Genomic DNA, 15,165 nt, shown 5'->3' with positions numbered 1-15,165 from the left:
TCCCAATTGAACAACCATTAATGGAGGAGTAGTCATGTAAAGAATGGGGCCCCCTGGCACCCCCATGGTACATATGAAGTAATGGGCCACATTCATATATTGGTGTGTGTCAATGATTCGGTACCACCAACTGTCGCAACTCAAATTTTGCGAAGTATAATCATAATCGACATCGAATTATCTTTGAAACGTGACTATGTTCCCATAAATTTGGAAATTATCGGAAATGGGGCGGGGTCTTCAAAAAAAGAGCTCCAAACGTCGATGCATACACATCCATAGATTATACCTACCAAATTTCAGCCCAATCTGTTCGCGAATAACAGAGGAGTAGCAATTTTACTTTAATGTACACAAGAAGAAGAAGAAGAAATATAGCTGCAAGTGGCGATAAACGGCCTTTGCCTTTGCCGCGCTGCCTTTGTTGCGTCGCCTTCGCAGTACCACCTTTGCTGTGCACTTTCTTTGTGTTTTTTGGCGTGGTCTTATTAACATTTTTTACTTGTGTTGACATTTTTTAATTGGTCAGAAATTAGAGAGGTGCACAAATGAATTTTGTTTGAATTTTTGAAACTCTACATAATGGTTCAGTGGGTGAAAAGTAGGTGAGTTGGTTCCAACACTGGGAAAGAAAGAAAGAAAGAATAGTATTCCAGCCCAATAACAATATTTACCCCTTTTTGAGTTCCGTGAACTATACATTTTCAGAAAGCGCGGGGGCATGCCTACGCATGACAAGGGTCCCTGGTCATTGACGGGCACGTGGCATTCGCGTAGTGTAGCCACTACGAGAGCAAGAAGCCTTTTGCCAGCTCGTGGCGCTCGGGCCTAACAAGAAGAAGAACTAAAGTGAGTGGTCCGGTAGCCCGGCCTAAAAATGATACTTTTAACTTCACTACATTTCTTAAAATCATCAGAAGTACTTTTGGTATTAATTAAGCAGCCAATGAGAATTTGTATAATTGGGTGAAATGCAGTTAGCATGGTCACTGCTGGCATTGTTTGTCCTTTGAGTTTTCTTTGATTTAGTCTATCAATGCCAGTGATAAGTGTCCGTTATGTTTGCACAATGATTATTTTCATGTTGCTAAATAATATATCCATATTTTAGTTTAAATGGCCATTTTCTTTTAGTCTTATTTCATTGTCTTTTTATTATAGTTGTGTGTAGATACCCGGCAAAAATAGAAAATAATTACGTAGTGTAACCTTGTGCTGTGAATATGCTTCTTTAATCTTAAAATCGTGATTTTAACTCAGTAATTTGTGTTTGTCTTACTTGTTGTACAAAAAACAAAACAAAAAACAAAAAAATACAGGTCATTGAAAGATGTTGTAAATAATTGTGGTAGCAGATTTTGTGTAGGGGTAGGACTTTGCTCTTTTATTAGCTTTGGAAATGTACAATTTTTAAATGATAAATTAAAAATGTATGGTATTGGCTAAAGAAAAACCTTGTGTTGTGTTTAAATTGACCATTACTGCTCCTGCAGCATCGTAGATCCTGTTTTTGTAATTTTATTCGATTGATAATTCAATTCAATTCAACTTTATTTGTATAGCGCATTTTACAACAAAGTCATCTCAATGCGCTTATCAAAATAAGTATGCAGTTGAAATCACTTCAACAAAAGGAAGGGATAAAAAAATGTGAGCTAAAACTTTTTCATCACTACAAGGAGTTATTATTCCATAGATAAGACAACAGTACCCTCTTGTGTTTACTTAGTGTTAAAGCATTGAATAAAGTAGGAAGATCTTTCCTTAAATGCCATCTAGAGGGCAGATTTTAACCAATACAAGTCTTTTTTTTTTCTTTTTTTTTTGCTAAGCACTGATATCATAACTAATGAAAATTAAAAAAAAAAATCCAAAAAACTCAATGTTTTGTATCATTCCGTAACTCAGTGGTTCCCAAACATTTTCAGTTTATTTCTGTGAGACAAAGCTTATATCACTACATTTTAAGCATCATAGCCAAAAAGCCATTGTAAAAAAAAAAAAAAATGAAACTTAAGGGTGTTACCACTTCTCAATTTTATTTATTTTTGATAAAAATTACTAGTTTAATTATTGCTAACTCTTTATGCTGATCCATGCAGCCTCCACCGATGTGCACGTGACAGCTCCTTTTAATTAAACATTCAAATGAAAGCATTATTTGATGGCAACAATGACTTTTTAAGTGAGAGTTTTTAAAGTGCGTGTTTTTAAAGTGAGGGACTGTTTTTCAAGTGTTTGGCAAGCAATTACAATTTTAAAATGCACAATTTTCTGAAATGTTCTTTTTTTTTTCTTTTTTTTTTTTAGAGGGACTTTATGCTGACCAGTGTGTGCAATCCACATTAGTTTTAGTTATTACTGTATTGTAATTTCCCACTGAAAAATGTAAGGTTTATTTTTGGGACCTAAATTTAAAACATGGGGAATAAAACTCAATGACACTCAAAGAATAATAATTAGAAAATAATAAATAAACTCAAAGAAAGAGCCACTCTAATAATCAAAGACAGGCATAAGGATAGGGCAATGCTTAATGCTGGGAATGGCTTTTTAATTTGTTTTGTACGGATTGTTTTTTTTGTTTTTTTTCTGCATATCTTTGTACTCACTCAGGTTTGAAGTATTATGGTGAGGTGGACAATTATTAATATGCTTTTAACATGTTTCAAACAATTAAAATCCAATAAAAACGGCAGGTATCCACCTTTTTCCTGCAGCCACTATTTTCTAATTGTACCACCACCTTACTCAACAAAAGCCTGGAATATTTATGCTTTATCAAAGAACTTTACCATCACATAAATTAGTTTAGATTGATTGAAGCACTAGCGTAATCACAATATTAGCCACTCAATTATTACTAGTTCTGCTCCCATACAGGAAGTTGTGCAAACAAAGATACGTAGAACCTAAGGGAATAAGATGACTATGTGACATAAAATCCTGTCAGAATGCAGTTTCACGTTTGTCATCTAGTATGAAAACATAGACTTTGAGGTTGATTATGAATGAATACATTCCATGGAGAGATAACCCAATATTATTGTCGTTCTTCATACAGACGGCTTTTTATTATGGGCTCACTGTTAACGAACAGATAAATCTTGTGTTACAGCAAACAGTAATGTAAAAAAAAAAAATAGCATTCGGTCCCTGAGTCTGACAGCTTTAATGACACCAAGCCCGATAAACAAACTGTAGTGATAAATTCAGCACATCTGCATAGGGTAACTTATTATTATAGTGATGTGAATTTTGAATGCGAACATAAACCTTGTTTTAACTCTGACAGCTAGAGCAGCTTGAACATAAGTGAGCAGAAATGAACACTGTACATTTTTCTCAAAGTGTGTCCTTTGATGTCAACTACTTGATACGATAAAATATCAAATAGACACAGCTACTGTAACATGTAGTGTGAAAGCATCAGTGCTAATTAAGTGTGCACTCCTATGGATGTATTAAAAATTGAAGGAAACCGATGGAATCTTCCTTTGAGATGGAATTTCACAGTGGCGCTGGACATTGTGTCAAATCACATCTTGCATGGCTCAGCTAAGCTCTCTTAGCCTGTAAATGTTTCAGTGAGAAGGAGAGCAGAATTGAAATTATCCGCTGTGTTCATGGTCCTGCATCTGTGCGCTGTCACAGTGTGGCCAGAAGGTCCTCATGTCGTAGAACTTTGTAGGTCAGCCAGTAGAGGACATTAAACATGAGGAAACTCATGGGAAAAAGAGCTCGGGAGATGGTATCGATTCTTTTCGCCCGATCCACAAAGCGACGACGGATCTCGTAGAACCCTAAACCAGGAGGCAAATCGGCAAAAACCGGTGTTGCATCCATTTCCGGCGCAACTCCATAGCTTTGGTAAAAAAAGCCTTGCTGTGCCAGCTCTTCCTCCTGGAAGACAGACAGATAGACACTTCTTAGGACTCAGCGTGATTCAGTGATTGGTTGTTCTTTACCTGAACCGATGGATGGTACCACGAGATAACATTATCAGAGACCATAATAGAAATGTCCATTGCTATGTGGATGATACACAGCTTTATTTGTCAATGAAATCAGATGAAACTCATTAGTTATTAAAACTCCAGGCCTGTCTTAAGGACATCACATCCTGGATGAGCTGTAACTTTCTCCTTCTTAACCATGCAGGATAATACCTAAGTGATTTTATTTGGTCCAAAAACAACCTCTGAGACAAAGTATCAGAGTAAATAGTGTCTCTGGATGGCATTACTCTGTCACCCAGTACCACAGTGAAAAACTTAGATGGTATCTTTGATACTGACTTATCTTTTAACTCTTATATTAAGCAAATCTCAAGGACGGCTTTCTTCCACCTCTGTAATATCTCTAAAATCAGGATTATCTTGGCCCAGAGTGATGCTAAAAAAATGAATGCATGCATTTGTTACATCTAGACTATATTACTGTAACTCTTTACTGTCAGGATGTCCCAGTAACTCACTAAAATTAAAAGTCTCCAGTTAATCCAGAATGCTGCAACGAGAGTACTAACAGATACACGCAGGAGAGAGCATTATTCTCCAGTATTGGTTTCCCTTCAATGGCTTCCTGTAAAATCTAGAATAGAATTTAGAATCCTCCTGTAAGCATACAAAGCTCTACTATGATCCAGAACACTCTGTTCTCAGTTTGCTGGTCTTCTATATTTCCTAACGTGTCTAGAAGTAGAACAGGAGGCAGAGTGTTCAGCTACCAGGCTCCTCGCCTATTGAACCAGCTCCCAGTCCTCGTACGAGAGGCTGCTACTCTCTCTACCTTTAAGGCTAAACTCTAAAACCTATTTATTCACATAAGCGTATACCGTATAATAGCATAAACCTAATCACTGGAGACAAAGCCCTAAACCTAAAAATAGGAACTAAAAACTGAAACTATATAGTAGAACGCCAACATTACATTCAAACACAATCTCCATCTCCAGCACCTAACCCTTGCCTTTCAGGGGCATTCCATCTACACATTGTCCTCTATCTACTGTACATATTCTCTGTAGTTCATCCCCCACTTCTGAACCCAGTAATATACCCACCACACTGCTTACACACCATTTACCCCGATGTTCGCACCACACATTCACAGCTCTATACTGATTCTCATTTCACACATACACATGGTCTAGCACCAGGTGTTTCCATGCAGGCAGACCTGCCAATATTGTGTTATGTTTTTCTGCAGTCTGTGCCTTCTCCTCGCCCTTTTCTCTCTTTTCTGTTTCAGGTGTCTTGACGCTGGAGTTGGCTGTTCCTGATCTGTGGTTCACGGCTCAACTATTATGGGACACTGATGTTTAATCTCTCTGTCCTGTTCTGTTCTCCCCTTTCTATCCACTAACCCCAACCAGTCGAGCAGATGGCTGCCACCTCTGAGCTGGAGATTTCTTCCTGTTAAAAGAGATTTGTTTTTTCCCTCCCCACTGTAGCTGATGCATGTTCATGTGGAATTGTTGGGTTTTTTTCCTTAAGAACTGTAATTGGCACTAAATAAATAAAACTGAATTGAAATTGAATTGAATTGAATTGAATACATACCCGAGCACAGGCGCTGCACTGCTGGGCTGCGTTCCCATGAGGAGTGTTGTTTCCCGACATGTTACCCTTTGCTTTGCTGTCACTGCTTCCCTGCTAATGTGGAAGGGTGCAGCACATAAATGTAATCATCAAACAGTGAGCAAGCGTGACACAATGCTGATGACCTGCATAAATGATTCAAGTGAGAACAAATTTCATCTGCAATAAAGAATGCCATAAATAAATAGATGCGGAGAACAGACGCTGATGTTTTGTGTATCATGGCATTAATATTAAAAGCCACTTAGGAATCCTACAGGTGCTGTCACGAAAATAAATCACATTCAAAAGGTGGCTTAGTTTTTTTCTGCATCTTTTGATATTTATAATAACAAAAGGACGAGAACAAAAAGTCAACCAGCGATGGCCTAAAGTCGGGCTCAGGTCAGTGTTGGAGAGACCTGAGTGGGAGCTACTGAGCTAGTGGGAGAAAGGAATAGCAGGTGACAGTCGCCCGCGGGACTGAGTGGGTGGGTGGGTGGCACTCACGGATCTCTGCCGCTGCTGCTCCTTGAGCTTCTTTCTCATTCTGAAGAACTCTTTGTGCTGCCGTGAAACAAAGTTAACTGCTGCATACTCCAGCAAGGCAGCAAACACAAAGAGGAGACACACGGCCATCCAGATGTCTATGGCTTTAACATAGGACACCTGGTAAAGAGCAAAAACACTGCAGTGACATTTGAGACTTTTTTATTTATATATATATATAGAGAGAGAGATGTGCATGCCGATGGGATTTTGTAAATGCTGCAAAAAAAACAAAACATTGATTAATGTAAGTAATGTAATGTAAAACATTTACTGTAAACTATTCAAGGTGAATGAAAAATAATAAATTCCTTTTCTGCAAAGTAATAAACATAGATGATTCATTACTCAACACAACTGATTTACGATCTGTTTGAACAAAAAGTAATTTATTAAACTTTTTTTATTAATTTTAAATAAAAAAATAAAAAAACGAATAAATCAAAACAAGGAACACATGTACAAATATCAGTTTGAAAAGGACCACCCCCTATCGCTCTATAGCAGTGTTTCCCAACCTTTTTTCTCCGATGTACCCCTTTTCTTTTCCCATACAGTGTGACCTCTGACCTTTGGTAAGGAGGCCCTGGAGCCAGAGCTCTGCGTAGTCATCGTGAGCACCGTGGTGATTCCCAGTCCGACCCTGGCTGGAGCTGCATCCATGTTGATCCAGAAGGAAACCCAGGACAGGATGACGGTGAGCAGGCTGGGAATGTACATCTGGATCAGGTAGTAACCCATCTGACGCTCCAGGTAGAACTTCACCTCTATGCAGGTGAATTTACCTGAACACAGACAGAGGAAGGAGTACAAGTGTAATGGTATGATCTTTGTCAGGGGTTCTCAACCTTGGGGTTGCCAGATGCCTTCAAGAAACTAAAAATATGTTTTGTACAATTTGAGTCAATTTTTGCTTATTTTTACCCTTTTTCTGCAACTACACCAAAATTGCCATATTTTAACCTATTTTCATTAGTTTTCTTGCCATATTTTTTCTCCATCAAATTTAAATGACTTTTCTGCACATTTTTTTCACCGTCAAGACATTTTCAGCACTCACAGTATAAACCCTTTCCACCACTTTTCCCACCTAACGTTGCATATGTAGACCCATTATTGTCACTTTGAACCTCTTTTCACCATATTCCATGCTTATTGTGGCCAATTTAAGTAATCACACTCACAATTTGTCATGCCCAGTGTTTGCCAGCTTAAACTAATTTTCCATACACCTTTAAATTCCAGTATCCACAATTTGCAACTTTTGACCAATTTCTGTGGTTTTTAAAATCCCATTTCACCATCTTTTCCACCATTTTTGGTCACTTTTAACCCATTTTATTTCTGATTGAAACAAAGATTTACATCTTTAAAATAACTATGTACATATGGCACAAATAATAATGATTAACTTCCTGGATAAGAGTGGATATTATTCAGATAAATAAATTAATAATTGTGGTTACCACAGATTCATAGAACAATGGACCATCATTTTTTTGCTGACTTTATGTATGGGCCCCAAAAATTATCCCCTTTATTCCCCCTTATAGATGGCCCTGTGCCTCAATGTTCATGCCTGTGTTCAACCACCTTCAGCTACAGTGGGGGTCTCCGGTCTCTGGCCCCTTTATTTTAGGGGTCGCTGGCTGAAAAGGTTGAGAACCACTGCTCTATGAGACAGTGTATTGGTAGCCATGTTGTCTACCTGTGTTGTAATGCTTAGTGCAGTAACCAAGGCCTTTCTCTTCTTTCAGCACAAACTGTGGTAGCATAAGATCGTCAGCCACCTGCACGGCCCCCACATCCAGCCACTCAAAGATTAGGTCGTTCATGGTGTAGCCAACTAGAAGCAACACAAACAGTGTGGAATGTCCAATTAGGAAAATGTCACTATTTCTTTGAGCGTGTTAAAAAAAGCGTAAACTTACAGCTCTCAAGCTGCATCGTACACGTCTGGCTGTCCATGGGGAAGTTTTTCAGATCCATAGGACAGGAAAGAACCAGAGTCAACCTGAAAAACAAAGGATGGAACAGCCTCATGCAGCAGGAGACGTGCCCCACTCACACAGTGTCCGAAAAAGCCACAGGAGCTTCTTTTTTTCTTGTACGAGTCACAAGGTTTCCTTCCATAAAGGACAGACACATTTTTACCTTGTAACTTAGCACAGGTGTTATTTACTAATAACATGCTGACTTTTTCCAGACACAGATGTCTTTGTGGAGCCCCGATGACTTACACAGACATAGCAGCCAAAGTTTCTTGAACTAATTAGCACAGTTTTTCAATCTTGGGCTCGTGACCCCATTTGGGGTCGCCTGATATTGTCTAGTAATTTAATTAAAAAATATATATATATTATTATTCTTTTCCAAATAAAACACCAAACACAATCTCAAAAACTGTATTCTATACTCTCACTTTCTCAAATATAATCTAGTTCAGACAAAAAATTCTAATGATTCACCTTCAGCTCCATTCATTCTCCCACTGCACAATACACTTTATATTAGAATTGTCAGTCTTTTCTACCTTGTACATATATGAATCTTCATTACTTTTTAAATTATTATAATTATTGATATTATACTTGTCTTTTTTTTTCTTTGTTTTGTTTTGTTCTTTGTTTCAAATGTGTTTTTGTTTTTCTTAGTGGCATCCAGTGTGGACTGCAAAGTAAGAATTTAATTGTACAGGGAAACATGCTCCCTTACTATGCACATGATAATAAGCACTTTAAATTAAATTGAATTGAATAAAATGCACTATAAAAATATCTTCTCACTTTGTGCACTAATCCTGGCTACTCGTTGCACAGTATAACAAACAAAAACGGGGGGAAAAAGCGTCGCTGGGTTGCCAAAAATTAAAATGGGGTCATGACCCAAAAAAAGGTTAGGATCACTGAATTAGCAGAAGGCAGAAATACTCATAATTCTGTTAGGTTGACACCCAAAAAAAACACTGTTTCAAGATTTTTTTACAAAAAAAAAAGTATCTTGAAATCAGTTTTTACCAAAGGAAACATTAAAAGCAACAGCAGTCAGAAATATTTACCCATTTTCAAAGTGACTTGTCTAACTCAACAGAGGTTTATTCAGTTTTTGGTCACAGTCACGATGGGAATCGCCTCACTTAATCTAACATGATTTGCATCAAGAGATCTCCACTGAAAGTCAAACTGAAATCGTCACCTAAAATCTTTGCATATATTTTGTCCCAGAGGAAGGTTTCAAGCACATGACACTGATGTGATGGAAATGTAATCCTGCTGCAAGTGGCCATTAAAAAATGATGTGTTCCTTCAATAAAGCCAAGGTCAAGAACTAGTTACAAAAATATGCCCACACCTAATAAGAAATATGAAATCTATCCTTGAAATGAGCTGTTCACCCTCAATTACTGAATAAGTAGACTGAGCTAGAGAGAAAAAGAAAGAGAAAAGGCAGTTAGGATTTACAAGCCTGAATGAAATCTTCAACACTAATGTCTAAACTGTTTATCAGGGTATTTTTTTTCATTGTGGCAGATTTACACTTAACATTTAGTCATTGTTTGATGCTCTGGGATTCACAGTTCACAGCTCAATAACCAGGAGAGCATCGAATCATTCATGTTTAATAGAATTGCTAATAGAGCTTTAACACATTCCCCTTTTCTTGTGTTCTAATTATATCGCCTCAGTATTACGCTACACTTCACCACTGCTTTGGTGACACATTACTGACCTGATTCTCCTTTAGCCTCTAGTTATGGTTTAACATGGACTCATTCACAGCACGAGGGCGAACAATACAGTAACAGCTGAGCTGAACCGGAGGGAAACTAACAAGTAGTGGGCCATATACTTGGAGATTTAGACAGCAGCTTATAGGAATTCATGTTCACTGAGCAGCCTGACAAATCACACATAATATGTGTGTAAATGTTGAAAGCAGAGTGTCCCGCAGCACAATCGGAAACACCTCACCTGATGCTGTAGAGCACATTCCCATTCTGGAATATCCGGAGCAGCTTGTTGTCTGTTGTGACCTCGTGAAAGTTTGCACCCTTTTCGTTGGCAAAGAACAGATCTGGTTTCCAAATAGAGTCCAACATGGAGGGATCCAGGTCCAGGGAGTCATCGGGGTACTCCTTATAGGCCAGCCGAGGGTCGTTCCACTGTTGCCTTAGGAATACATTGAGCCTGTAGTCCTGTAATGTGGGGACAACCAAACTTCAGAAACTAAAGTTATTATATTTTGGTCATTACTAATATCATGTAGCCTGTTTATGCTTGTGCTTGTGTGAGACTGATCAATTAAACCAATAAATACACCTGAAGTTTTGTTAAAGGGCTCATGTTAAGCTAAATGGACTTTTCTGTGCTTTAAACATGATAAAAGTGCTATTAGGGGTTCATACACATGCCTTTAAGTGCTTTCTTCATTGATTCCTTCAATCGTTAGTTAGAGGGTGATTTGCTCCTTTCTTACTGCAGGGTGAGCACAAACACCTCGCTACAATTTGATGACACGTTCCCACTTTGATGACAAATTTGACGCGGCACTGAGCTGGAGAAGCCACGCCTCCAGGAAGCTCTCTGCCGTGATTGACATGTAAACAGACACGCCCACGAAGGTGAGCATTTCAGCATCCTTCGCGCAGTGCTATGTATGTACTTTCTACAGTCTATGTATGTACCGGTGAACGCCCCGCCCCCACGCTCTGTCTCGTGTTTATAAAGCAGCATGAGCTCGGCTACAGAGTGGGTGGAAGGAGGGCGGGGCGTCCTCTGGCCCTATGTCACTGTGCGGGGAGGAGGAAGTCAGTGTCCCGTCTATAGACACGCCCACTTATACCACTTATAAATATGCATAAGTAGGCCGCAGTAGTGACTTTTCAGAGGCTAAAACTCTGGAAAACAGGCGAGTTTGGGGAAATGAACCTCAAATACTATGTTTTTGGGGTTCTTAGAACAAATGGAGATGGGTGAGAAATAGCATGACATGGGACCTTTAAAAAGCAAAATGAACTTGACTTTCCAAAAGCTGCACAAAACAAAACTCTTCTAACTTCATCAATGAATTTTTGATGACTTGCACTAAGAGGCGTTTTAGTCCCTACCTTTAGACGTGAATAAATCAACAAACGAGACAATCCCCTGACATCCCTCATAAGCCTCATGAATAAAGAACACGTTTTATTTTGACACAAGGCTGAAACTAAAAAAAAACTTGTGTTTAATTTGAACATTTGTTTGAGAGAAACATTCAAACATTGACTCAGGAACACTAATCTTTTTAAACTGGTTGGGAAGAAAATCAACCTCAGCATTGCATTACCAGCAAAACTGAACAAACCTCTGTCCATTTTTACCACAACACTGAATGTGCCTTGCTCAGCAAACTATAAAGATGGCGGCTGGTGGCGTTTGAATAATAGATGCATCTCGGTCCCTGTGCAGCAAGCTCCAGGGTAGAAAAGGTTAAATGAAATTGGTTCTGACACGAAAACCATTGACTGCGTTCTTAGTCGAGTACAGTTTGCTGGAGTCTTAACACAAAAACAAGGCAACCAAAGAAATTACACAGGAGTGTTTGAGTATTAGTGCAGTAGGACATACGTACATAATTAACCTGATATTGTCTACATTATTGGTAGATTTGTGAAAGGTAGTGCATAGAGTAGCATGCAAAGAAGGAACTAATAATCAAAAATGACACTTTGTGTATTGTTTTTGTTTAGATTTTGTTGGTACGATACAATAAATGATAATCGACTTGGTATGAAACTGCATCTTTATACAATTTCAGACAAAAATGATCCTTCAAACCAGGTCCAAAGAGGCTCAAAGCTTCAGATGGAGGTTAGGACTCCATATTAATCCATGTTTATTGAAGCACTGGTATGCATCAGGTTCCTAACGTGGCTGGTACAGTGACAATTAAAGCATTCGAAACATCTGCAGCATTAAAAGTTCCATTCTCTGAAACTAAGGCACCAAACTCAACTGCATCGTTGGCCATTGTTCACCTGACTTAAACTGTGTCCACGCAGATCTAAAGTACAGCGATAGCGTGGCATACACTATTGCAACATCCGTATTTCTGCTTTAAACTGATGAAAAGCTTAGATAAGGTTTAGTGAGGGGGAAATCATTCCATGAAGCTTTCTAGTCCCGCCCTTTCAGCTTCGGTAAAGACCGTTGTTCTTGAAGATGCTAACATGCTAAATTGAAACGTGAACTAGCACTAACTCACATGACTACATTCTATCTCTGATAATGTGTCATTGAAATAGTTATTGTCTCATCATTTGTAATGGGGTTCAATGTCAAGAAAATGTGAAGGAAAACAACTAAAAGATATGAAACAAGAGCAGACTGAGAGCGCAAACCGTCACCAAGCACCAAATATATGGATCAATGATCCTGATCATAGTACCATTATTATTCACACTTTGAAGGCTTGTAAGAAATGTCTATCCCCATTACTAACCATACAGGAAGTCCAAATGTATAGGGGGTAGGGGCTGCATTTTTTTTTTTTTTTTTTTAATCGCAATGAAATGCATGATCTAAAACTGATTCCGATGAAACACGGTGTGCTAATTAAGGAACCAAACTGACGATAACGAGTCAAATTTCATGAAGATCGGTTAATTACAAACCCAGGTATGAATTTCTGAAATTGAGAGATTGGGACTTTTAGATTTTTTAAACTGATCCAGAATTGTATGTTGATCCAAATATCCTCCAAACTGTCATTGATTCCTTCATGGTGTATTGTCTATCTTTAGTTAAAAAAAATTATCAAAATCAATTGAGTACTTTTGACATAATCCTGCTATAACAGACAAACATACAAATAATACACGCTCGTGAAAGTATTTTGGCAGAGATAAGAATTAAGCTCACAACTAAAGTGACATTTCTTTGTTTTAGAACCTAGCAGAGATTTTTGTTGCATCTCCGTTCTTAAAAAGTCTCACAACTATATTGTCGTGCTACATTGAGCTGCTATGTCACGGATCATCGGGTCTTCTTCATCTATAGCCCAGAGTCATCCAGTCACAGAGATTTAAATGCCAGCAATGACACACTTAGTGAGCTGCATTTGCAGAAACATTAGCATTATATGTCAAATATATAGTTATTTGACATTTGAGGTCACGTCAAGTTATTATCACACACTTGTTGCAGTCACATTAGTTATTCAAGTACAGAAACATGGCTTTAGTGGAGGTACAAGGAAGATTATCTCACCATAGTTGTTTCTGTGATGGACCCGAAGCTGTTGATGAAAATGTTGCAGGTCACATTGACAGGAGGACCTGAAGTAAGCACATTCACACATCATCATCATCAACAGCAGCAGCAGCAGTAGTAGTTTCCTGTTTATCATAGGTGATGTTTTATTAAAAAAAAAAAAAAAAAAAAAGACTAAAATGTGTTCAAATCAAAAGCCTCCCCAGTTTGCCAACATCTGCTTGCACCCCACACAATATGACTCTTTGCACTCATTCAGGACCAGCAGCTGGAACATGTGCCGTCACATGCCGTACACTCCCATCAGTTCAGTCCATCTGCCAACCAGCAAAACTTTAAATATTTCAGACTCTCATTTCCTATGAGGCAATTACTTATTGATTCTACTTGAGTAACTTTAATGCATTTTAAGATGATCAGCTGGGATATACTCAGCATGCACTGACATGGATGTGGAGCAAAGATGAAATATATATGAAATGCAACCCCTGAGGCTGATGGGGAAGTATGTCAGAGAAAATTTGCTTGCATTGCTCACAACTGTGTGTGTGTGTGTGTGTGTGGTGGGGGGGTCAATATTAGAGTGAAACAAGCCTGTGGGATAACAAATAGGGACGACTGCACATTTCCCTCAGACAAGAAATGAGAAGACAAAGAAAAAACGCTACAGTGGAAAAATATCACAACCCAGGGCTCTGGGTCAGCGCGCAAACATTAACGCATACGCAGTAAAGACTAAAGGAAGAAAATCTCAACACTTATGAGGGAGAACATCACAGCCTGCAGCATCTGAGCCATCTGTGGACAGTGTGATGCTCAGATTGGTGAGTATAAAGTCTTACACCTGTGCAGATGGAGGAGAGTCCTTTAAGAGTGTGTTTACCTTTGAAGTTTGGTCTGATCCGAGCATCGTACCCAGATGTGCGACCCATTAGTTTATCCAGAAAGTCAGAGGGAGATGGAGGCTTCACTGCTCTGCTGGGGAACTTCATCTCCTTACAGAGCACCGACCTGAGAGGAGACAAACAACCCCAAACTGTCAAGTCTCCTTAGTTGGTTCAGCTATTGATGTGATGGACTGATTTAAAAAATTCCAATTTAACTAAAACTAAATGCAACTTAAAACAAATGGTTCGATTAATCTTTACATTTTCCAATTAGAAAACTATTTCCATCACCACCACATCTCCATCAACTTTGGAGAGAACTGCCAAATCAGCATGAGCATGAATCCAGATGTTTCCATGAAGATGAGTGACATGTCATGCAGCATCCTACCTGCCATTGTGAAAAAATATGAATGAAGTCCAGAGCAAACAGATGATGTGCAGTAGCATTCTTTGAAGGGAAGCAAATGAAGTTATGAAAAGATGAAAAGAAGAAGCAGGAGTGAAGTTGTCAGTGCTCCTCCAGTCTCACATGAACATCTCTCTCTCTCTGCAGGTGAAACACACAGCAAGCTGCTGCTGTATTATTCAAAATCCCGTATTTCTAACCCCCCCACCCCACACACACACACTTTGCTGGTTTGTGTGGACGACTTCAAGCTTTATCTCTTTTTTATGGTCATATGCATGCTGAAGGGATTACTGCAAGAGCATTTAAAGAGACAGCAGCCCATGTGTGCTTCACAGGGTCAGCCTCGGAGATTGATTTAGGAATTCTTCTAGGATTTAGGTGACGCCTCTTACAACGGTGATTAAATATTGATCACAAAAAATGCATATTTAAAGAGGTTTCTAAAGTAACCTTTTGGTTCACGTTTTTGTGCAGACAACTTCAGT

At 38.7% G+C, this 15,165-nt stretch overlaps 1 protein-coding gene across 1 annotated transcript; it reads right to left on the bottom strand.

The window, feature by feature from the left end:
* Positions 1–3,451: 3,451 nt before the first annotated feature.
* Positions 3,452–14,821, bottom strand: LOC114475587 (glycine receptor subunit alpha-2-like). The gene is made up of 10 exons (XM_028466536.1): positions 14,660–14,821; positions 14,265–14,392; positions 13,379–13,446; positions 10,103–10,326; positions 8,063–8,145; positions 7,840–7,977; positions 6,702–6,916; positions 6,093–6,251; positions 5,565–5,657; positions 3,452–3,903 (listed from the first exon to the last, which is right to left on the bottom strand). The coding sequence occupies exons 1-10, from the start codon at positions 14,716–14,718 to the stop codon at positions 3,649–3,651; spliced, it is 1,422 nt and encodes a 473-aa protein (XP_028322337.1). The 5' UTR covers positions 14,719–14,821; the 3' UTR covers positions 3,452–3,648.
* Between the last annotated feature and the right edge of the window lie 344 nt (positions 14,822–15,165).

The sequence above is a fragment of the Gouania willdenowi genome, chromosome 14 (assembly GCF_900634775.1).
Source record: "Gouania willdenowi chromosome 14, fGouWil2.1, whole genome shotgun sequence".
NCBI classification, from domain to species: Eukaryota; Metazoa; Chordata; class Actinopteri; order Blenniiformes; family Gobiesocidae; genus Gouania; species Gouania willdenowi.
This window is presented reverse-complemented; position numbering and strand designations above follow the sequence as displayed.

Excerpts from the sequence above, each read along its gene's own strand:
- LOC114475587 (XM_028466536.1), bottom strand. The coding sequence starts at position 14,718 with ATGCTACTGCACATCATCTGTTTGCTCTGGACTTCATTCATATTTTTT. Across the intron at positions 14,393-14,659 it reads ATATTTTTTCACAATGGCAG|GTCGGTGCTCTGTAAGGAGA; the intron begins GTAGGATGCTGC and ends GTCTCCTCTCAG. Across the intron at positions 6,252-6,701 it reads CCAGGGCCTCCTTACCAAAG|GTGTCCTATGTTAAAGCCAT; the intron begins GTCAGAGGTCAC and ends GCTCTTTACCAG.